General features: G+C 38.4%; 1 protein-coding gene across 4 annotated transcripts in view; it reads left to right on the top strand.

The window, feature by feature from the left end:
- The first annotated feature begins 5,494 nt into the window (after positions 1–5,494).
- The window catches only part of KIDINS220 (kinase D interacting substrate 220), an 84,919-nt gene continuing 65,074 nt past the window's right edge, over positions 5,495–25,339 (top strand). For 3 of the 4 annotated variants that reach the window (XM_063330441.1, XM_063330440.1, XM_063330438.1), the window contains exons 1-7: positions 5,495–5,646; positions 13,070–13,217; positions 19,442–19,540; positions 20,762–20,860; positions 22,808–22,906; positions 23,865–23,966; positions 24,423–24,521. In XM_063330441.1, the coding sequence (XP_063186511.1) occupies positions 13,110–13,217; positions 19,442–19,540; positions 20,762–20,860; positions 22,808–22,906; positions 23,865–23,966; positions 24,423–24,521 (606 nt within the window). In that variant the 5' untranslated portion in view covers positions 5,495–5,646; positions 13,070–13,109. Of the gene's footprint in view, positions 5,647–6,425; positions 6,446–13,069; positions 13,218–19,441; positions 19,541–20,761; positions 20,861–22,807; positions 22,907–23,864; positions 23,967–24,422; positions 24,522–25,339 lie in introns of those variants that run through there. The other variant, XM_063330439.1, reaches the window with a different exon arrangement.

Below are 25,339 nucleotides of genomic sequence, written 5' to 3'. Positions count from 1 at the left end.
GGTAATCACAATAGCGCAACGCTACGTATTAAAGGTGCAACAATCTTTTGTCACAATAAGTTAAGCAGTATTTGCCTATGCGTATTTTGCCTTTCTATGTGTTTATCAGTTCTCTTTACATCTTTTCTTCGTACCTTCTTTTGTCCAGTGGTGTTGACTATTTCTATGAAGAATCTGCTGATGTGTCTTACTGTGACAAAGGTGTCAAAATGATGAAATAGTAATTAGGTAGTTACTCTTAAATCCCAGACCTCAGATGTGTTCTAGATCAGTTAGGAGAGAACATTTGAAATGTATTGAATGAAAAATAGTGTAAGATGGGTAAATATAGCATTATTCAAAGATGTTGTAATAAGTTATTCAATTTAAGAATTTAAAATATGGAACATTGCTCTTTCCTGCCTTGGTTACACATTCAAGGGAATAGTTTTACCTCAATGCAGAAGTAGTTATGCCTCCAACTACCCATACGTTAAGGTGAGAAAACACCCCTAAAAGTGGATAGCTACAGTATTCCTAAATTTGCCTTTCCTGGTTCAGAATATAATGCATTGTCAGTGAATTTCATTTTTATTATTCCAAAAATATATATTTTTTAAAAAGTGTTATTTTTCAACAGATCCATAAACTAAGTGTTGGTGTATGGTAAAATTCAAATACCACTGTTAGTTACACTGTGATTGTGATATTTTAATAATTACTTATTTCTAATTTGTCTCAGCAGTGCTGCAGAAGCAGCATGCTGTTATGTTTTAAAGGTGTTTTTAACTTGCCTATAAATGTTTTTTTCTAATTTGTGTCTTTAAATCTGATTAAACTGTAGTTTAAAAAAAAGTGAACTTGTTTTTCTAAATTTTTTGGTGTCGTCTGGTTTTGGCGAGCACTAAAGAACAAAATTATGTTAATGCATTTTCTCCTTTACTGTATAGATTAGTAAAGATTACAACGCGTGCATTTACACTGTGTTATTTGGAGTATTCTGTTTCAAAATTGCTTTTATCCCATTTGTTGTCTAGAGCTTGCATAAAAATATATGTGTATAATTATTTTCCAGTAGACCTGGTAAATAGAATTTCAAGTCGCCTCTTGTTACCTGGGAAAGGTGCTTAAGCAACTTTGAAGTATCCATCTCAAAGCATGTTGCTACCTCACGCGACTATTTATGAATATGACAACTCAGGTATTTTTAGTGTGATACATGGAAAGTACACAACTAGCAAAACAAAATCAATGTTTTGAATAAGCTGCTTATTTAAGTGATGATTCCAGAGATGCAGGACTAAATGCGCAGCATACATATGCATTTTTTTACTTTTTGAAGCTTGACTACTAGGACGACTTTATTATGATAGTTTCTGCTGGCTGGTGACAGCAAAGCAGGCTGAGACTCCTTGACCTGCGGGTTCTTTGCCATGTGTGTTTAGATTGTTGCAGAAAAGAAGGGATATTATATGTCGCTACTAAACAAGGGCTGTTTCCATCACTTCTTGTCTCATATGGAATCATTTTTCTGTTCTCAGATCTGGCATTAATTCTGCTTCAGTACGAACTTTGTAAAGCCAGTGTAACTTCTCTGACATCTTTACAAAGGTCTCTTTCTGCAAATGCTCCCACCCTAGAGGAATACTGGAACGTGTGTCTTGGTCTTCTGAAAGGCCCTACTGGATTAATGATAATTTTAAACCTTGTGTGTTTAGAATTCTCTTTTAGCAAGCTGTATTACAGGAGATAAAAATACTTGCCATTTCAACATAAAGGACTGCAGATGCCATTTTAGAAGCTCTGGTGATGTTTGTCACTTCAGCCAGAAGTTAGAGACTGCAATGGAAATTGCCTTCTCAAATATGCATTCACAATGGAGTTGGTCAAGAGTATGAAAAGTATCTTAATGAACTAAACATTTATTACTGCATTTACTGAAAATCTTCTTTGAACAGATTAAGATAAAACAGTTTTCTGTTGCTACTTCAGGATGCTAAGACTTATTGGTCAATCTGATTATTCTTATGATAAAAAATTTTAACTCTGCTCTTTTAAGGATCAAGAACATCCTGGAGACAGCAGATAATTTCCTGTGCCTATAATTAACTTAATTCCATCTGAGTAACTTCCTGATAAGATGCAGGATGTTTCAGTATAGAATACAGAAGTAGTTCTAGGGGAAGATGCCTTCAACTGACTTACTAAATTAGAGTTGGAGAACTGTACCCTCAGCAAGGTTTGCCAGTTCATCTCACAGATCTTCCTAGGATGGTCATATATAGTAGCAAGAGAGTTATTTCTCTGTGGGAGTTATTCATTGTATTTCCAAATTTAATAAACTGTAGCAGTAAAAGGACCCTCCACACTTTTATTCTAGTTATTCTGCTGTCATAAGAAAACCATTTAAATACAAATGAAGCATAGGATAAAAAACCAAAACACTCTTGTATTAGATGTCCTTAAAGCAGTGTTTCCCCAGTGACTTCCTGAAGGGATACCTAAATTAGTTGCTTGATAATTAATAACTGCTCACGATTTCGATCAATTTAAGTTGAGGAAATTGGAGGAAGGAAAGAAAAGTTTTAAGTATTATAGTAATTATAATCAGTAGAATAATAAGCTTATTAACTGTTAAAGCACAGCAATAACTTAATTTATATTTGTATTGGGTAGATGTTGAAATCTGAAATAGGCAATTTTGTGCCTGAGACAAGCTTGGTTACTGCGACAGTTAAACTTTTTAGTTGTTTAAAAATGAAAAGACTAAGAATCACACATCTTTTTATGAGGGAGGCTAAACAAAAAGGTTAAGAATTACTTGAAAAAAGCACTTAATGTTTTTTGGAGCTTTTTTTGTGAGTCTTGCCTAAATTGCATCCGTGATTTTAGAGTATCGAATGTCAGCTAATCCTGGAAACAATTTCCAGGCACTTGAAGGACAAGAAGGTGTTCAGAAGTATTCAGCCTGGAATCACCAAGGGGAAGTCATGCTTGACCACCTTCGTAAACATCTATGATGAAATGATTGTCACGGTAGACGAGGGGAGAGCAGTTAATATTGTCCACCTAGACTTCAGAAGGCTTCTGACACTGCCACCTGTAAGATCCCCATAGACAAGCTGATGACATGTGGGCTGGCTGAGCAGACAGTGAAGTGGACTGAAAACAGGCTGAATGGCCGGGCCTAGAGGGTGGTGACCGGTGGCATGAAGTTGAGTAGGAAGCAGGTAACTAGCAGTGTACCTCAGCGGGTGGTACTGGAACTGATCCTCTTCAACATCTTCATTAATGATCTGGATGATGGGAGAGAGTGTACTCTCAGCAAGTTCACTGATGACACAGGTGGAAGGAGTGGCTGATGCACTAGAAGGGACTAGTTTATGAGGTTACCCAGAGGGACCTCAGTAGGCTGGAGAAATGGGCTGACAGGAACCTGATGAAGTTCAACGAGGAGAAATGCAAAGTCCTGCAACTGGGGCAGGGTAACACCCCACACCAGTATGTGCTGGTGGCCACCTAGCTGGAAAGCAGCTGTGCAGAGATGGATGTGGGGGTCCTGGTGGACACCAAGTTGAATGTGAGCCAGCGATGTGCCCTTGCTGCGAAGAAGGGATCTCCAGAGGTCCCTTCCAACCTCAACCATTCTGTGATTCTGTGAAATGCTGTAAGAGATGGAAAAACTGGAAAAAGAAAAGAAAATTGCTTGGAATAAATTTTTTATTTTGTAGGATTATATGCTGTACTGCAGTAGCTTACAAACTTCAACACTTATTACCTTTTAAAAAACGTCATAGAAATCAAGTATTTCTACACTTTACAGACTCTGGAAAATTTCTACTCTGAGTTAAATTTCATTTAAACTGTATTAATGATATGACAAAAGTGTTTTGGGGACAACTGTTAAGATTATTTATATGCCTTAACAACAACAACAAAAAAAGCTTTTGATGAGAAGTGTAAAGCCTTGTGTGAAATCCTAATTCTACTAGATTACAGTTTTGACTCTTCACACTGGCACCATGTTTCATTGTCTATGTGAATTAATCACTGGTGGGAAAAGCTATGATAGTGGAATAAGGATTTGGTTGATGAGAAGGTCACAAAGTGAGAGATTAATATACATTTTGCTATAAATGCTGAAAAACAGCAATATTTTGAAAATATTTGAAAATACATAAATCTCAGGAGGCTAACATATAAGCAGTCTCATCAGACCAGTTTCTCTTATCTACATAAGATTATATGGATGCTGGAAACATCAGGACCACTCATCCTTTAGTTGTGGCCCATATGCATACATTCAGGTAGCATGGAGTGAGTGCTTTTCAGCTCACCCTTGGCTGCGGGGATTCATTCATTCTCCATCTGTTCACATTACACTTCCATTGCGTAAATAAGAATGTGCTTTATGCCCTTAATTTCTCCCAGTCTTTCAGATGAATCAGTGTTTTGGTGCAAGATCTGAGTGGATTTAGCTTTTGATTTTCATAGCTTGCTTTTTTGCCTTGTATCAACTATTTTTGTGCAAGTGAGGAAGTTGTTTATTTTATCTGTGTGACGAATTTCTTGAGGTAATAGGAGAAATCACACTTGAAAAAGTGAGCAAAAGTACTTGGAGCACAGTTTCTGGTTCTAAATTATTTGGGGTATAAAGGATGCACCATCAGATGTTTCTGTGATGGCCCTTTAGAGAGCGGGGAGATCTTGGTGGTGTAAAGGTTTTTAAATCAAAACAGTAACTGTAAAAACGAGGAGGAGTATGGGGATTACACTCCTTTCCCTTGCTGGGTGTTTGAGCTAAATTACCTTACTGTAGTCATTAGAGATCATCTCTCATCCAGTTGTCCAAATGAACTATATAACGAGCATCCGTTATCACAGATGTGGATTGTGCTGAAGATCGAAGTGACCTTTTACAGTCACTGGTTGTGTTTTACCACAGCATTGTCATCAGTATGATGATAAACAACTTTGGAAATGCTCTAGGAGGCTCACAGCCAAGTGTTGTGAGGTGAATTTTGCTCAAAATACCTGTGAGGGTGCTCGGGCGGAGCTCCGGGAGAAGCTGGTGAACACCAAGGGATGTGGTGAGGTGAGAAATTTTTATTCATATTTACCAGCAGCAATCCTCACCATCGTGTTGAAAACAACGCTTTTGTTGGCTTATCTATAAGGTGGCAATTGTTAACAAAAACTTTACCCGTTTTCTTTCAGCCCGGGGGTGAATGCCGAGGCGGTGACCGCGCTCCAGGTAGGCTCCATGGCGGTGCCGTCCCCAGGGGCGCGAAGCTGGGCACCGTCACTCAGCGCCTCCTCCTGCCACTACCGCACTGCCGCCAGGCCTCCCGGGCAGGGTTTTCTTGGGTCCCCCGTTATTAGCTGCTTACACGCGGTTATTAGCGCGGCAGCCCTGCGGGCTGTTCCGGGAGAAGCTCCCCGTTCCTGACAGAAGCCGGGCAGCGGCCGCCCTCCCCCAGGGCGGCGGGCGGTGCCGCCCCCCGCCCACGTGACCAGCCCGGTGCGAGGGGGGAGGCGGGCAGAGGGAGGTAAGATGGCGGCTGCTGCCGGAGGGAGGTGAGGAGCCCTCGGCGCCGCTGCCTCCCTGTCAGTCTCCCGCTGGGCCCGGGGAGCCGCCCGCAGGGGCCGAGTCCCGCCGGCTGTGGGGTGAGTGGCAAGAAGGGGGCGGGGGACACCTCGGGCCGGGCGGGGAAGGACAGGGGAAGGGCACGGGCTGCCAAACAAAGGGCGCCCGCGGGGCCCCTCCTCGCCGCCGCCCCCGGCGTCCCCTCGTAGCGGCGGGGAGCCGGGGGATCGCTGCGGAGGGGGGTTAACGGTGGCGGTGGGCTGTGGGCCCGGCCCCCTCCCGCCCCGGACTGGGCTGAGGGCCGCGGGGCTGGGAGCAGCAGCGGCGGCCGGGCCGCTCCGCCCTGGGGCTCCGGCAGCGCCCTGAGTGAGGGGCGGAGAGGGCCCTCCGGGGTGGGCGGCGGGGACATCTTACTGGAGGTAAATCGGCTGTGGGGTGCCGCAGGCACGGCCGGGTATCGCTGTCAGATCCGCTGCCAGGGCTGGGGGAGCCTCTTGTACCGTTTTTCTCTGGTTTTGTTAGCTCAGAAAGATAAATGTGACCTCGACCTGTAAGTGCAGGCTGGCGCCTGATTGCCAAGGTAAAGAATCATCGCATGGTTGAGGTTGGGAGGGACCTCAGCAGGTTCGAACCCCCAGCTGAAGCGGGGCCACCCAGAGCTGGTTGCCCAGAACGGTCTCCAGACGGCTTTTGTGTATCTCCAAGGATGGAGACTCCACAACTGCCCTGGGCAACCTGTGCCAGTGCTGGGTCACCCTCACAGAGAAAAAGTGCTTCCAGATGTTCACGTGGCATCTCTTGTGTTTCAGTTTGTGCCCATTGCCTCTCGTCCTGTCACTGGGCACCACCGAAGAAGCTGAGTAACAAAATCTCTTAAGGGTAGGGCTTTGACATTTCTCATATATGCTTAAATATTGGTTAGGAAAAGTGATTTCTTATCTGTAAATCTTGATGAGGGATTGATGGGGGGGAGTAATACACTAATATGTCTTTTGCTGGAAAAATATTTGGATCATGGGATTAATTACATGACACCACCCCCTCCCCTTCCCCCTGTCAAATAGTAAAGAAATGGAAAGATACAGCTTTCCCAGCACTCCCTCGGGGACTGTGATGATTTTGATGGGCAAGTAACACAGTTTAAGGACTATTTTATTCCTAGAAAGAATGATAAAGAGGAGTTTTTTTATTAGATCAGAATGTGTAAGAAACCCTGTTTGTCTGTTAGAGAGGCATTTATTCTTTGTTCTGTAATGGTGGTTATTTAAAGTAGCTTTGTTATTAAGAAATTCAAATCTACCTGAAATCCTGTGTGACCACAGCTTATGAAATGTGGCCATATTCTTTTAAAAAACTTTCTTAACAGAAAGATCTCTGTCACACAACTGACTTTTTCCTTAGGTGAAAATCCTCTAAAAGTTAGATTTTTGTCATAGAACTTGTGTCTGTGACTAACAAACCCTGGATTTTATGATACAGAGAAATATGTTGGCTTTATGAGACTGTGTAAGATGATGTTGTAGACTTCCTCGCTGTGCTTATGTGTGTTTGAGATGGGTTTTGACAGAATTGATTTATATTGGTTGTTACAATTTTTTAAAAAACTTAACATTGGTACCTGTTGTTCTTTGCTTTCTTTTACTTGAAGTATTTAAAACCTGTAATAGTGTTTTGTAGGACTAAGCATTTTGTGTTTTCTACAGGAATTTAATTTTCTCTTAGAATTCAGATATTCTTAGCAATACCTTATTGTTCGTTGCCCGTATTTAAATTCTGTCTTAAAGGTAGAGTAGTTCTGATAAGGTTTAAATTCTGTTATCAGATATTTCACAAACCCTTTGTTTTCACTGATCTTTTTATCCAGGATAAAACATAGCCATATCTAATAGTTGCTATCGGGTGACAATGGTGACTTCTTGTTTAAATACGTTTTTTGCATCTTTCCAGTCTTCTAGATGTAATCCCCAGTCTCAATTGTTTTATTTAAAGAACAAAAAATAAATCCGTCACTACAATATTTGGAAATGGCTGTTGCCTTGGGTGGCTAAGGTGGAAAAGAATGACTTGTGTGTCTCCAGTTTTCTGTATTTTTTGCTGTGTACTGTAATAACGGTTACAACCATAGGGACCTCCTTTTGTGCAAACTCTTTAGTTCTCTTGGTTATGGGTTTCAAAATAAGAATATCTGCATCTCTAGTTACCTTTTGGCATCTTTTAATATTTTCTAATTACACTATTTATTCTGTGATATAAAGTAAAAAAAAAATAAAATAATCCGTTAAAATGTTTCTTGTCTGAGTAAAAGGAGTGTGGATAAGAGAAGCAGAATAAATGTTCCCAGATAAATAGGGAAAAGCTGAAAATCAGCATAAGATCGTTAGTCATACTGGAACTTCGGGCATTGGAGAAGAGGTGTGGGCGTAGGCTGCTTATGGAAACTTAAATTTGTTATTTCTTTCCACCTCAGAATACTAGAAATTAATGTTTTAAAGGCTCATTTCAACTGTTTTGAAAATTTGTTCTTTAAACAGAATCCTGGTTGACTCAGTCCCTATAGAAAGAATAGTTAAAAGTATTTATAACTTCATGTGATTCCTGACTGGTGATCTCTTAATGTTTATGAAATATGTCTATTTAGCAAGTGATTACAGTAAGGTGTCATAAAGGATGGGTAATGTTTGCGTTAGCAAGATTCTCTGTGGCATAAGTAAAGGTGATGTTCCAACATGTTTTTAATTTTTCATGCCATCATAAAGTATAAAATTGTGTGAGAATATGAAACCAAGTTATGTTACTCTCTTATAATAAATTTTATATGTACAGTTCTTCTGTATTCTACACGTCTTTAAGTTCTGATTTGGAAAGATGGCATTTCCAGTGCTTCAGGGCAAAATACTGCATGTTTTCCCGTTTTATGTGTATGTGCCCAGATTTCAGCAGCACTGCAATTATTTTACAGTTAACTGAAAGATCTGCCACAGCAAGATGTTGGGAAGGTAGCTTTTCTATCTGGAAATAGAAGGAAACATCTTAAAAAGAAGGCAACAGGTTTTTTTCATTGTATGATGAAAAGTATGAATTTTATGTAAGTCACTACAAACTTGACCTATTGAAAACAAAACAGGAAGAGAAGGTCTGAGTAATGCTAGTGTTGTTGACCAATTCTGATATTTATTCATAAATGATCGTAGCTCACACAATAAAAAAATACAGGGGAGAGCTATGAAAATGATAGTGATATTTGGAAAATTTAGTGTGTAGTAATATATATATATATATTTTAATGTATTTAGAAACTGGGTTCTGAGAGTACACTACATTTCTGCAGATTTGAGTCGTCGGGATCTCTGCAGTCAATATTGGTACTAAATTTCTGTAAATCAGCAAATTTTTGCAGTCTTTCCAAAACAGTGATAACGTCTGCTTCAGCTCAGAATGTGAGCGCCTTACAAAAACAGGTTAATCCCTGTGCAAACATCACCTTCACCTAAGCATTTGTGCTCTTAATGTATCTTTTCATAGTTCTTGGTGTGTTCTTAGTCTTATAAAATACCAGTATTTGCTGCCCAAGGGCATTGTGAGATTTCCAAGCTTGGAAGTTGGATTGTGAATGAAGAGCTGCTTCGTGGGCAGGAAGTTGGCTCGCTTTGGTGGGAGGAAAAAAATAACAGCATTAATCCTTATTGGAAAGGGGATCAATTTCCAAGTGGGCTCCTGATTTTAATTGAAAGTTTTGTTATAGATTGTGAAAATACTTCTGCTGTGTCAAAGAACAAAGTAATATTGTTAATTGAGCAATTAAGGACTGTATACGTATTGGATGCTCTTGAATGGTATTGGTTTTGCACTCCATTTATGAAATTTGGCAGGGATTAAGTTCTCATCCTTTGTTGTTGTAAAGGATAAGCTATTGAGTTGTTTGGTGGGGTTTTTTTTTGTTCTAGGGTTGTTTGTTTTGAAAAGTGTATGAATATATATTTCAGAACTCGATTTCAGAATAGAGTTACTTGTCTACTCTTGTACCTCAGAGTCTTGGTTTGAAGCAGTTATGGTAATTTAGAAGAAATCTTGACCATTGGAAGAAATCACACCATAGTGTCCTGCACCTATGCAGACTTTGAGTACAGTGTTTAGTTTTTGTAACATAATAATATAAATCTTATTTAATAAAAAGGTGGACTGTGGCTGTGCTCAATTTATATTGACTTGCTGTCATGAGTGAAAATATCATTAATGAACTTCAGCCTAATTTCAGGCATTGTTTATTGTTCTTGGGGGGGATAGAAGGGGAATAAAGTAAAGCTTCCAAAAATCTTAACACCAACGTCTTTTATGTATATTTGTTGGTGGGGTGGTGGTTTTTGTTTTCTTTTGTTTTTTGTTTATTTGTTTGGTTGTTTTGGTGTTTTGGTTTTTTTTTCCCCCCCTTTATTTTGCTGGGTTTATTTAAGTGTAAGAATACTAACACATACATTAACCTGGTTGCATTTTAAGTGGAAATTTCTGTTATTGACTCCCTGAACAGTGCTTTTGTAAAGCTCTCCAGTTATGTTAATCTTTTGGATGCTTTAAGCAGCTTGCCTGAAAAGTGGCAATGAAAGCATGAGGATATAAAATTCGTAATTATAATATTTGATTTTGTTGTTTTTGTTTCTATAAAGTAGACTTATTAATTATTGTGATATTATGTGACAGTGAAGTGTAAGTGACAAATAATATTAATATATTTGGTGATATTTCACCCTTACAAAGCTTTTATCATTTTAAAAGAGTAATGTTAACATGGGGTTTGTAAATGCAGCTCTAGATGTATTCTGCTGTTAGTCAAAGGTTTAAGTCGCCTCTAAGGATTCAGATCTACGTTAAGGCAGAAACTGTGCTGTCTTGATAACTGTGAGTTCAAGGAATGATTTATGAAGCAGGATCCTTATCTACAGTGCAGTAGGGCTGCCTTTGCCTTTTTGAAATACAGAACATTTTGAAATAGGGAACATCAAGGGAGGAATCTTACTTTGAAGAGGAAGCAATGCTGAATATTTTTTCCCTTTTTGTGCTAGCTAAGAATTAATTGGCAAAATTTTGATAGCAATTGCAGAGTGTAGTTGACTTGGTAAGACATCGTAGTCATGTTTTGTCGATGATTTCTAATATAGTTTTCAGTTTAGTATTTGGTATGGCAAATAGCATGGGGATTTAAGGTGCAGCTACAGGAGAGGAGCTGGGACACTGCACAAGGAGATCAGAATGTGTCTGTGGTAGCAGTGGAGCTAGTGGAAAGTCACATTTCATGAATTTCTGTCAAAATATCTAAAAAATGATGAGAGGATGAGAGGAATTCAGGTGCTTCATGTGACTATCTAATGTCATTTTAGGTGCCAGAGAATATCCGAGGCATCTACATAGGGTTGTGATATTGGCGCAGGCCGTAAGGGAGGCATACTGTTCTGGACTGGCAGCTGGATGCCAGGCAAGATGTTGACTTCTCTGGTATTTTTGTATCTGAAATAGCAGTAGGAGCCTGTGTGTGGGCACTGAGTCACTACAAATCACTGTTTCTTTTCAATCTTTAATTTTTGGTGTGATTTATGTTTGGGTTTTTTTAAGTTTGCAACCTCTCAATTAGCTCTTCCTCCTACTGAAAAAAATAAAGACAATTATATGACACCACTATTGTACCGCTCGCCTGCCTTTGCATGATGGTACTTTAACTGTACGGTAAATTTGGTGGACCTTTTGTGTTCTTAGCATATTTATAACTTTTTTGTGGGAGAGGCTGGCTATTTGTGCAGTGCCTAGTAAAACTGTTGCTGGGCTTTGCATGTCAAATATAGTTTGTTTTTTTTTTTTTTTTTTAAAAAAACTGATTTTAGATTTGAGTTTTAAGTAATGCCTGAATGATACCATTTGATTTGTTTAATTTTATGTGGTATGTAGACATTTGGAGGATGGAGAATTCAGATGCCTAAGTCCTCTTTGGAATTTGTCTCTTAAACTGCAATCTGGATTTTAAACCCAAATTTAACAGTGGGAGTCACAGTCCCTCCTTTTTGTCTCTTCTCCCTCTTGTGTTCTTCTGTTTACATACCTAAAATGTATATACTTTATCGTTTCTTTTGTCACTAGATGTTCATGTGTGCCTACCCAGAGCTGCTGTCATCTTAACTGAACTGGCTGTGTTGGTTTTTTTGCTGTAATTTCTGTGAACGAGGCGTTTCTATATCTAGGTTTTCTGACGGCTGTGGTGCTATAGATGAGCTCAGGTTGTGTCTAATATATCCTGACAACAGCATGTTTGTCTAGATATACTTACTCGCTAAAGGAGAAAGGGTGGTGCCATAGTGTTATAGTCTGTGCAAACAATTTAAAGCAGAGCTAGATTGTTTGATTTAAATTTCTAAATCAAAACTAAGGTCTCTGTGCTAAGCATAGTGAAGTTCCTGCTGGCTTCCTTTCGTCTCCTTTTGGCTAATGTTTCACTTCATTTGAGAGTCCAGAAAAATCCACTGGCTGCTTTTATGTGAGAACAAAGGTTAGAACATTTGCCTGGGAAAGCCACTAGGCTTTGGCTTCTACCTGGTAGAGAATAACCTAACCAGTAGGCTTTAGCTAACACTAAACTGGAGTTTTTCCTCTGCTGTTACACTGGTATCATGCAAAGAAGATCCAGAAAGAGAGCAATTGTCATGCTCTGGTGAGGAGAAAGGTGGTGTGGTGTGGGTGGTTCTTGTGTTTAGCCCCACAACTTGTTCTGCATCTGGTGAAATTTAATTTGGGTGCAGTGAGTAATTCAGCTTTTGGAGCCATATTGGTGCACTAATACTACTGGTGCTAGCCCACAGCTTTTTAGGAAGTCTTAAATGGTTCTTAATGGTCTGCGTTAACCAAGAAAAACCTTTCCTGTCTTACGTATTAGAGGTTAAAAACACGATCAGTCAACAGAAGCTATGTTAAGTTTGACTAGCAAGTTAACAACATGCCATCACATGCAGGCATGTCTGGATAAAGTTGATGATAACTGATTTAATAAATGGTATTTCTCAGAGTTCCATATGGCTGCAATTTAGATGTTATCACTATGTTTCATAATGCTGAATAGTCTCAATGTTCTGCTTATGTACATAAAGGATAAGGGTTATATTGTAAATAACTAGCATATATAAAGTATGTTACATATACAGGTATTCCTACAATGTTATAGATGCAGCAAAACTTATGCAAATGAAAGACCACTATGTATTCCATTAAAAATACATATTTAGACAATACCTAAAAATTAGAATTATTTCTGTGATTTCCTAAGAACTAGAAAGGTTAAGCAATTGATGTTTCATTGAAATGTAGTGCGTTTCAATGCACGAGTCTCCACAGCATTTTGTTCAGGATAATGGCAGGTGTTCATATCCAACCAATAACTTATTGTCATGTACAGTTCATGCTTTCTAATGTCAAACTCTCATAATCTTTACTTATGCTTTACTTTTTTTTTTCCTTCCCGAAATACAGATAAGCTTTGTTATAGAAGCATTTTAAATACTGCGTGAAGATGGCAAGTCTGATGAGTCAGAGTCTGTTGACCTATGTAGAAGAAGGAAATGTTCCTGCTCTGAAAGCGCTTCTTGAAAAATGCAGGGATGTTGATGAGAGAAATGAGGTAAGATGATTTTTTTTTAAAGATCAGTTTCATATTGCAGCTTATTAGTTACAGAAGGAATAATTAGTGAGATCACACTGATTATTATTTAATATACAATTTTCAGGTTTATTTTCCCCTGATTGCTTACCTTTGCACAGACTGAACACACAGTATTCAGTCTCTTTCAGAACCTCAGCATCTTTCATTGTCTTCATTTTCTGAGTGTTCTGAGCTGGAAAACGCAACTCCATTCTTACTTTGTGGATGGAGATTGTACCTGTATTTCTGTGGCTAGGAATTGTTTCAGAGATCCAGCTGTGTGGGCAGTCTTGCCCTATCTGTTTTGAGTGAAACCTGGGGCAACGACTCTTCCCCCACATTGTGGTTTCCAGGCAAGAGAAACTTTGTTATACAATCCATATAGGAGCATATATTGCAATGTACTCTGAGCAGGTTCTCATTTGGATGAAAATATATGTATCTAAAAGGTAAGTCTAGATGTAACAAGGAGTATTAAATGACTTTACCAGGATTACACAGGAAGTCTTGATACACAGTAGGGAGTTGGAATATGGATTATGCAGAATTTTAGGATAGTGCGATAATTGTTAGCTGCAGCTTTGTCATCTAATTTAGTCCGATTTGAGCATATCGCCACCAGCAATTTAAGTAAATGTACTGCGGTTTCATTATGCTGCACTAAAGATTCCTGAGAGTTTCTTGGGAGGCTTGATTCATGCAAATGTTTGTTGCTAGTGACAGTTTATGTTGTTTTGCACAATGTTTAAAATTCAGGTTATCTTGATGCACTGTTATGTCTTTTGTGTATTTTACAAAGAAGCTTAGATGATTTAGTCTAGTGGGAGTTGTCTCTGCCCATGGCAGCGGGGGTTAGAACTATATGATCTTTAAGGTCCCTTCTAAACTGAACTATTCTATGATTTGACTAATTTAATTTTCTGTAGTAGATTTTCTGGTTTGTGAGTGTAGGAGCTTTTCTTTCATCTGAATGTACAGCTTATATAATGTTTTTTAATGGTTTTCTAGTTCTGATTTCCTAAATAGTGTTGTAGAACTGGAACCTTGTTGACTTACATAGCTTATTCAGAGAATCAGATTCATAGAAAAACTCAGGACCTCTGGAGGTCATTGGGTTCAATCTGCTCCTAATTGCAGGGCTAACTTCAGAGTTACATCAGGTTGCTCAGGGGCTTACCCAAGCAAAATTTGTAAGTCTTTAAGGATAGAGATCCTGCAGCCTCTCTAGGCAATGCTCCAGTGCTTAACCACTCTTTGTTTCAAAACATTTTCCTTATGTTTCATTGGACTGTCCTTTGCTGCATCTTGTGACTGTTGCTTTTTGTCTTTGTTGTGTATCACAGAATGGTTTGGGTTGGAAGGGACCTTAAAGATCAAATAGTTCTAACCCCCCTGCCATGGGCAGGGACACCTCCCACTAAACCAGGCTGCTCAAAGCCCCATCCAGCCTAGCCTCGAACACCTTCAGGGATGGGGCATCCACAACTTCTCTGGGCAACCTGTGCCTCACCACCCTCATAAAGAGTCCTTCCCCATCCCTCCTGTAGGCTTCATATCTCTGGTATTTCTGAGAAGAATCTGCCTTTGTCTTCTAAGATTCCCCTTCCCTGCTAGTGTAAGACTTATGTCAATTCTACTCTTATTCTCTGTTTTCCAGGCTGAATAAATACAGCTCTCAGTTTCTGCTTGCATATTTTATGCTCTAGTCTCATAACCATCTGAGTGACCCTGTTGCTGGACTCCACAGTTTATTGATCTCTCTGTTGTTGGGAGTCTGTCTATTGGGAGCCCAAAATGGGGCACTGTATTCTGGATCCAGCCTCACCAGTGTTGAGTAGAGGGCTAGCTGTGCTCTTGCTAATGCAGCCCAGTATTTGATTTGCCTTTGTTGTTGCAGGGGTGTACTGCTGACTCATGGCCCTCTTTGTCCATCAGGACCCCGTGCCCGTTTCTGCAGTGTGGCTCCCCAGGCACGCAGTACCTAGCCAGTACTGTTGCACGGGGTCGGTCTGTTCCAGTCTCTGCATTTGCCTTTGTTAAACCCATTTCAGCCCATTTCTCCAGCCTGTTGAATTCCTTCTGAACAGTATTCCTGTCCTCTGGTGTATTGAACACTCACCCTAGCTTGGGGCAGTCTGTCAACTTGCTGAGGGCACATTGTGTTTCATGGTTCTGGGTGTTGATGAAGATGCTACGGTGTCGGCCCCAAATTAAACCCTCTGAACTGGGCACCAGTTACTGTGAAAAGTTGACCATTACCCATTGAGTCTGATGGCCCAGGCATTTTTTTACTCAACTTACAGTGTATGGCAGTTTTTTACTCAATTTATAGTGTATGGAAGACTGGCTTTGTAATTACTTTTTTTTATTTTTTTTATATTTAAAGTAAGTCTTAGAAAATGTTCTGTTGCATTATATTTTTAAACCTGCATAAGCTGGAAAAAGTATTTTTGGCAAGAAGTTGTAGAGTGGCATATATTGCAACCAGGGAACATCCTGCAAGTGTGAAAACAACATACAGAATTTAACCTTACTGTAGTTATTAGATCTGCTTTCAGTGAAGACAATTTTATTTCAATGGCAGCACGTTCATTTTGTGCTGTTTATGTGAATGTGCTGAGGTATTTGAGAAGGGAGGATTTTTAAGTTTCAAAGCATACACATGAACCTCACCGCCTGGCATGCAGTGTATGTGAGAAGAGGAATAATCTGTTCCCTCTGCTGGCAGTTCCTCTCAGCAACATGGCTGAAATCACACAGATTATCTGTGTTAACTTCATCAGCAGCGTCACTGCCTTTACCTTCTTCTCTAAATTTTTCTTCTCTTCTTGATGGCACTGAGTGCGCTGCTGGATTTCAGTAACTGCCTTTTTTGCAGAGATCACTTCCCTGATACCTAATTTTTTCAGTCTTCTGATACATTGCATCGGAGAAAGTAATTTCTGGAGACACGTATGGTTTGTATCAGTTTTAAACCCATGGTGGCGCGAGGCTGTTTATACGTGTAAGTAATAGGAGTTTTGTTTAAGTGTTAACTCTTCATTGGAATTCAGTGGCATTGAGCTCAGTTTTGTTTCCAGTTTTGGACCTGCCAAGACGTCTTTTCTTCTTGGGTAAAAACAAAATACCAAAATGGGTATTTGGTATCAATGGGTCAGCACCAGCAGAGCATCTAAAAAGATTGCTGGCAAGCCGAGATTTGCTACTGCCAGAACCTCCCAGACTGCAGTGACTTGTCCAATGGTGGGATCACCCACATTGTTACCAGCGCTTTATATCTTGACTATGAGCAGTTGCCAGAAAAGCTGGGATGTTCCAGCCACTTTGTGAATGGATGGCTTTGTTGGAGTAGCACAAGGAGTTTCAGTAAAGTGGAGGAAGTCTCAGTCTCTGCCTTTTCCCTGTGTGTCCTTTCCCCCATCTGCATTCTCTCTCTAATACCAGATACCTTGATTACTTAACAGCTAATAGTACATGCTAGACTTGTGTGATACACTTTGATCCTAAAAACCTGCAGTTTCCTTTGACGTGCCTTTCCTTCTGCTCTCGATACTGAAGTACCCTCTGTATCTTCAGTTCAGAATCTTTTGTTCTCTGTGAGAAAGCTAATCTGTAAGATACCACCACTGAATGACTTCCCTAAAAAGATACATGTGTGCCCCTTTGTAATTTGGGTATTCCAGTACTTCGTCTTGGCTGTGATGTACAGATATACAGTACTTGATGTGCTTGTGAGAAATAAGAGCTTTTAGTTGTGGAGTGTCTAGACTTTTGGATAACTTTTGAGTTAATCTGGATGCCACAGGGATAGTAATTATCTCTTGCTTCTTTGGTGAAATCTTTGTGATCTGCTAAATAATTGAAGCTATGTTTGACAATCTCCTAGCAAAAAGGGAAGGATGTTTTCAGTACCCTAATAGAAAAGTTTTACATCTGTCTAAAAATACCAGAGCCACTCTGCAACTCTATAATACTTCTTACAGGAGGGGATCATTTTCCCATCCACGGCCCCCTCTTGCCCAGATATGAGTTCAGTTTATGTTATCCATTTATGTTATGTGCCTGTGGAAGACGATGCCAGTGATAACAGTATTAACTGTTCAGAAGGAGGTAAGAGGAATGCTTATGCTAAAACAGGGCTTTTTGTATGTACTGCTAAAGTACAGCTTGGAAGGGACCTCTGGAGGTTGCCTAGTCCTCTGTCCTGAGGTGGGTTGGTTGGAGCCACCTGGAATTGGCTGTGTTCACAGAGACCCCGGGCAGCTCCCCCAACACAAAAACTTGAACACCCACACCCAGTACAATGTCCTGTCTGCCCATTTCTCTACCCTGTTGAGGTCCCTCTGGATGGCAGCACAAGCATCTGGTGTATCAGCCACTCCTCCCAACTTTGTATTGGCTGTGAAGTTGCTGAGAGGGCACTGTGCCCTTAATAAAGGGCTTAAACAGTACTGGCCTCAGTATTGACCCATTGGTGCTGCACTAGTGAGTGGCCTCCAGCTGGACTTTGTGCCGCTGGTCACAACCCAGCAGTTCATCCAGTTTCAGTCTACCTCACTGTCCGTTTATCTAGTCCGTACTTCATCAGTTTGTTTGTGTGGATGTTATGGTAGACAGTGTTGAAAGCCTGGCTAGAGATGGGATAAACAACATCTCAGCTCATCATCCTCTGAGCCGATGATGTCATTGCAGAAGGCCGGCAGATTGGTCAGGCATGATTTCCCATTCCCCTTGGCATGCATATTCCCAGACTATTAACTTGCATATAAAGAACACATCTTAAAGTGCAGAAGTTATGCCTGCACTCTCTCTCAGAAGAGAGCTGTTCTCTTCTAGAAAGTAGTATTTTCCTTCCTCTTGATTTTTTGAGCATTTTAATTTTTTTTGACAACTAGACATAAATACTACTACATGTTGTTACAAAATATGCTTTAGGACTAAAAGCAAAGGTATCATTTTGAATGTATGAAATGTATAGTTATAACAACATGAATTTATACAAGAGCATAATTTCTCCCTGTAAAAAAATTGCACTATTAGATATTAAGTTATATCCTGTCACAAGTAATACTGTTGGTTATCCATCCATAATGTCATGGGAAAGAATCTGTGAAGACTGGTTAGGGAATAGCTGGTGGACCAGAAAGCTTTTTGGAAATAATCAGTGCATTTCTGGGATTTATTTTTTTATTATTTTTTTTTTTTACATAAAGAACTCATCAAATGTCTTCATTAATCTTACTGTTAACTCTTTTACTAATAAAAATTAGTGATCTTACCGTATTCTGATTCTGCTTTGATTTTTATTCTTTTCAGGGAAATTGCTGGTATATGAGTCCTAACATGTAGCTTTTGCATTATTTATAGATCTAGATAATTTGAGTTTTCTGTATAGTACAGAGAAAAGACAGAGAGAGGTTAGGAAGAATTCTCGTTGTTTGTTAAGCTTGTTGAAATTAAAAAAAACAACTTACTGTCAAATTCAGTAAGTTTCACTTTTTCTCATGCAGAGCAGTTGTATCTTAGGGTTTTCTTCTGTTTGTGAAGCTCTGAAGAGAAGTTTGCTGACACAGAAATAGGCTGATGGAAGGGTGACAGATTGTAACTGACTTTTGAAGTGTCTTTGAAGGCAAATAAAAGAGCTTCTCTATCTTTCATCTTTCCTGAGATGAGGCTGCCTGTTAAGAACCTGTGTTGCCCAGGGCAGGAATGATGCCTGTATTGGTATGCTGTCAGACGAAAGTGTGGTATAGAACTTGGCTATTTTTTCCAAGCCTTCAGCAAGAAATCTTGCCGTTACTTTGAATCAGTGTGCATGTTTTAATGGCCATTGTGGTGCCTGGGGTAAATTTGTTTGTTTATTAATTTATAAACTGCGACTGAGTTACTTCAAGATCTAAAGGTGTAACAGGCTGTATTAGAGATGTCTGTAGTGGGCAAAGCTTTTTTTTGGTAGCCATTTTTTAATGTCTGAAATTTTTGTTCGGTTTGTGGATTTTTTTATCTGTTATGCGACAGGATTTAATATCATATTCTCCATTTTTATTGTAAGATCACCACGTGGTTTGAAAACCAATGCTTCCCACTGGCAATTAAAAAATGGAAACAATGTTCTTCTGCAGTTTTGGGCATTTTATTGTTGGTTTATGTGCGTGATTTGTATCACTTTCCAATGCATCACTTTCCTATCATTTTAATTTCAGAATGGCCAGACTCCACTCATGTTGGCTGCTGAGCAAGGCAATTTAGAAATTGTCCAGGAGCTTCTCAAGAAAGGAGCTAATTGCAACTTGGAAGATGCAGTAAGTATTAGTGCTTTATGTGATGGTGCTTAACAATAGAGGAAGAAAAAATTTCAAGAGGCAGGCAAAGAAAAGGTATTTAGGTGAGTGTTGAAGGGGAAAAAAAGAAGTTGGAAAATGATGACGTATAAGAGAAATTTTATCCAAAATTGCTTGGCTCTTTATCCCTCTGTTAAGATTCCTTGTAAAGAATAGGGATATTTAAGATGTTTTAAATGTGTGAGAGTCTGCTGAATGCTGCTGCTGTTTCTCTGGGAAATTGGTAATAGGAAGCTATAATAATAGGGCTTTCAATAGTTGACATGGAAAGATAGGTGGAATAGAGAAATAGAGCATTAAAGACTGGTCCAAGTGATGTTGTGGTATGTTGGTTTTGTTTGGTTTTTTTCTTGATTTTTGGTGTTTTTCAATAAATATTGAGGGAGAATTTAGGTTAAAGGATTATTGCAGGTGAAAGCCATAACACTGACAAAGAAGGATTTCAAATTTATGAATTGTCTTCCTGCCTTTGTGACAGAGGTTGCCTCTAGGTGAAAGATGCCCAGAAATAAGACAGATTTTGTTAAAAAGTTCTGAAAGCTATTTCATATTCCAGTGAAGAGTGATAAACAGGAAAAAGGACGTTGCTTGTGTGTTTTTGCTTTTTTTTTCTTCTACACTTAGTTTATTTATAGCAGTGTAGATATCCAGGAGAGGTGTAGTATGAAACCTGCCTTTTAAAAAAAAAAAAAAAAAAAGGCAACTGTGTCTATTTTTTGAGACGTTTTATTACATCTGCCGTAAATGCTACAGTTTCTATTCTTATGGGAGGAACAGTTACCATATAAACTGTTGCTATATTTGTATCATATAGCACAGAAAAGAGTAGTCCCCACCTGGACACAGTTTGAACAGTGGATGGAAGATAAGTGTGATGCAAGAGGAAATGTATCTCCTGAAGTGATTGTAAATCTAAGAAACTGTCGTCCAAATTCCCCTATGTATTAGCCCCTTGGGAGCTGTCATGCACTGTATGTGGAGACAGACCACCACCATTTTCTGGGGTCTTGGTTGCCATCTCATCACCACCCAGCAGTTCTGAATGTCTTGACCTCCTTGTCTAATCCTTTGTAGGTGTTGCTTCCTCCGTAAAATTTTTAAGACGTTAACCTGCACTGAACTGAGGAGTGGAGAGTGACTATTGAATATCACTTAAAAATGTTTTTTTTTTCTTTTTTCTAGGATAACTGGACAGCTCTTATTTCAGCTGCTAAAGAAGGACATGCAGCTATTGTAGCAGAGCTACTCAATTACAATGTCAGCTTGGAGCATCGGGATTTGGTATGTGTTATCCTAGTGTAAAAATAAACTGGGTTCCATCTTTTTTTAAGATTAACAGTTTTGGGAGTTGGGGATTTTCAGTTCTGTAAGACAAATCAAAGATCTTTTATTAAATTATGTACTCCGTGCTGTTAAAATGGAAAATAATATATATTTAAATACTGTTTTTACAGCTGTAAAATAGTTGCTTTAGTGTTAATAAAGGCAACTTGTTTTGCAGGGCAACTTTTTTCCTCTTAATTTGCTTTGGAAAAAAGCTAAACTAAAGAACAGTTTGATTTTTGGGGGGGGGTGTTTTGTGGGGGGAGGAGGAGTTGATTTTTTTTTTTTTTTTGTGGTGCTGGGTTTTTTAAAGTATTCTGGTTAAATAAATATTATCTTTTTCCAGAAGATACTTGTCCGTATTTACTTTTTTGCTGTACGACCGTGACTATTCATATAGCAGTCCTTGTTCTCAATATCCTGGAATTTTCATTCATCTTGCCAATTTTTTTATATGGAAAGTGGCGCTATAGTTCAGTCCACCTAAAGAATTACAGAAGTTGCTTACATGATTAATGAAGACGGTTAGGTGCCTCTGAAGAGCTTCAGACTTGCCTCCATTGATTGAAGAGGGAATTACATACGGAAAACCACTAGGGGGAGAGTTCAAATGCTCACTTTAATTGAAGTTACACTCTCTCTGAAGGCTGAGGCATCTTGCCGTGTTCTACGAATCTAGCTTTTGTTATAACCCAGTAATGGTGAGCACATCCACATGGTCAGTTGTTGACGTCTGGGCCTGTTTCAGTCTGATCTTTTACTTCCCAAAAAGTGTATTACAAAGAAATAAACAAAAATAGTGCTTATAGTTATCAGAGGCATACTGTTATTTTAAAATTAATTTTGCTTACCTGACCCGTCAAGTGCCTTAGAAAGTGAAACATCATTGTCTACTAGTTTACAAACTGAAATGAACACACTGAATCACAATTCTTTCTATCAAAGTTGCTTAAAAATTTGTCTTCGGCAAAGACCATTTAAAAATTTGGTTATCAACTGATTTGCAAGTAAAACAAAAAATATTAGAAATGGTAACAACACAGTCTGTTTAATCAAATCAGATCCGATTGCTACAAAAACATGCTAAGGACAGCCACTCAGCTCATATCCTGGATGCTGCAGTGTCTTTCTCCCACGTAGCCTACAACTGCTTTTTAAAAACTGTTTGTCTAAAGGACAGCAATGGAAGACAAGTCAGGATTTAATGACAGATTTCAAACGAAGGGCATGCATACATTAAATTAACAGATTCAACCTTCAGCACACAGGAGTTTAACTGAGTTACTGGCTAGAGTCACAGCAAGTTCAAAATTTGAACAGTCTTGAACCATTTCCAAAAATTCCAATGGCTTTTTAATAGTTCCAACAATTAGCGGATATATAAAACAGAGACAGACCTCTCCAGCAGAAGATGCAGCCTGAAGTTAATTGCTCTTTTTAATCCCTTAAGAGGATGTATGATTTGCTGCTTCAAGAAAAAAGGAGCAAGTCTTTACATAGTTACTGTATGAAAGCCAGGTGTCTGTTACACAAATAAAAAATAAACCCTTCAAGTTCACTGATTTGGATTCTAGATTTTTGGTTTAAGGTAGTTTGTTCTTCTTGGTTTGTTTGCCCAGTGATCAGATTTGTATGCACTTCAAGTCTGAATTGTGTGTTTACTGCAAATTCAGGAATGTTTAGGACACGATATTCTCCTAAGTGTTGCTTTCAGCAGGAAATTAGTATTTTCAATTGTGTGCTTATTAGAGAAGTATGATTACAAGGTTGCATGCTCAGTCCTCGTTACGTTTTGGACTTGCAAAACAGTCTTAGGACAAATAGAAAATAAAATTAAAGTCACTAATTAGGTTTCTAAAGAATATTTTATGGTGTGTTTACGTTTCTTTGAATTGTGCTTGCCAGGGAGGATGGACTGCCCTGATGTGGGCATCATATAAAGGCCGTACTGAAGTAGCTAAACTGCTGCTTGAGAAAGGAGCAAATCCAAACATCACAGGAATGGTAAGTTTTAGTCTTAAACATGTCCCCCTCTCCCCCCAAAATGTTTAAAGGCCTGAATTGTACACTCATCTTATTATCTTGATTAAACATTTTGCATTTTTTGCAAAATAATGTTAATCACTGTACTTTATTAATGAAGAGATTTCTTTAAAGATCTGCATGACAGCCACTGTTTTTAATTACATTTTTTTTAAGACAGTCGAATGTGTAACTTTTAATAAGATTCAAATTAGCAGGAGAAGAAATAATAGAAAAGATAAGTAGCATATCAAATGCTACCTGTATAACAGTTGTTATTTTTCTGTGTCTGTGTAAGTTAATGGGATAACTAATATGTGCAATTTGGAAACAATAATTTGTTTTAATTGTTTCAAAATAGTTACCAAATGGACTAGATCATATATTTATACACCATACATGTCAGAGAGAATTAAAAAACTAAGATTTTGAGATTTATTTTATAAGCATTTTCTATAAAAGTATATGTATATTGAAACTTAAATGAACAATTTGTTTTTACGGTCAGCTCTGTGGTGTTTGAGGCCACAGCAAACAATCAGGGAAGAACACTAGTCACGTTCCTTTCTCATGGTGGATTCCATCTGGTTTGCAGATGCAGCCTCTGACGTGACTGATCTGCAGTCCTGGTTACTCAGGGATATTGCATGGCTGTCTCCTTCTCTCTTAGATTACAAATGTTTATGTTAAGGATGTGAATTTTTAAACCTTGTTTAAGGAGTTACAAACCAAAATTGATTCAGAACAGTAGACATCTTCCTAGACATCATCTAGACAATGTACTGGGCAAGAGTTATTGATACAAAGTTAGATATATTTCTGTATATTCCTTCTTCTAGGGGTTTATCATCTCATGGAGCATTGTGGTCTATATCATTCATGAAAAATAATTAAGATTCTGTTTTTGTTTGGTTTGTTTTTTTTTTTTTTTAATTCTAAGCAATACAGTGTTTATCCAATTATTTGGGCAGCAGGACGGGGCCACTCAGATATAGTACATCTTTTACTACAACATGGAGCTAAAGTGAACTGCTCTGACAAAGTAAGTTATATTCATGTAATACTTAATTTCTTTAATGCTTGATACATTTCTTGTAAATTTTTATTACAAAAATAAATCTATGAGTTTTTGATTGGAAAAACACCCACTGTTATTTGCCCATATGATTAGAATTAGTGTGCAAATAAGTCATTATACTTGCAATAATTTTTTCCATAGGATGCTGAAGATGGTTGTGAACATTGGTTTCAATGGAGCTATTTCTGTTTTCTAAGCTATTGGAAACCTTCCTGTCCTAGGTTGCATAGAAAAATAATTCTTACAACTATCTTGTAAAAAGAAAAAGTTAAAATGACTTTCAAATGCTCGTGTTAATTCACAAGATAACATTATATCTTTGTAAAAGCTAAAGCAATAAAGTATAGGATGAATCCTAGATTGTAGGAGATACTAAATACAGAGAGCAGTATGATAAAAATGTTATAAATATTTTTTCAGTATGGAACCACTCCACTGGTTTGGGCAGCAAGGAAGGGTCATTTGGAGTGTGTGAAATACTTGCTGCAAATGGGAGCTGATGTTGATCAAGAAGGAGCCGTAAGTAATTGTTTGTTGTCTGGTGGTAAGGTGTGGGGACATACATCTGCGTGCCCGGTTTTATTTTATACTACAAATAGCAAGAAATGCATGAAACAATGTTGATGTTTGAGTATATTACTTTCCAGCTATTTGCAAATTGCATGTGAAGATTATACGAACTTCTTTGTGCCTTTTAATAAAAATATGTGTACGTAGGGAGTGGTATTGACAGTTGACACGCTGTTATATAAAGTGTAAATTTTGATGAACATAAATGAATTTAGGTTATTGTTCTCTGAAGGTTAACACTATCAAAATTAATTCAGTACTTAAGCCTGATAGGTCAAACAACTTATTCCTCAGAGCTACTTGAAAAGTAAATCAAACACAACACATCTTTTGAAAATAATAATGGCTGTTATGCCTTCTCAGAAGTTGGAAATTTTTAGGTTTCAGGTGAATATTGTTTTTAAATAAAACAGATTTTAATTCTTTTGTTTCATAAAACACTTAAAATGCTTGTAAAAAAAAAATCAGTAAAAGTTAAGTGGAAAATTAGTACCAAATAGCAATTAGGAATTGGTATTCATATGACTGTTTCTGAAGTTTGTGGGCGGCATTGGCAGACATGGGTGCTCTGATAATACTGTATTTCCATATGACAAGAAAATTATTTCACCATGTGACATTCAGGAGTTAGAATAAACCGATCTTAGCTTTACTGTTCGCATTTGAAGTATTCTCTGCTATAGGACTTACTTTATTTCTTCTTTAAAAACAGCATAGCAGTGCACTTTAAAACATACAACTGAAGTAACATTTGGATGGTTAAGAAG

This window comes from Chroicocephalus ridibundus, chromosome 3 (assembly GCF_963924245.1).
Source record: "Chroicocephalus ridibundus chromosome 3, bChrRid1.1, whole genome shotgun sequence".
Lineage (NCBI taxonomy): Eukaryota > Metazoa > Chordata > Aves > Charadriiformes > Laridae > Chroicocephalus > Chroicocephalus ridibundus.
The sequence above is the reverse complement of the archived record's forward strand: the minus strand, read 5'-3'. Positions and strand labels throughout refer to the sequence as shown.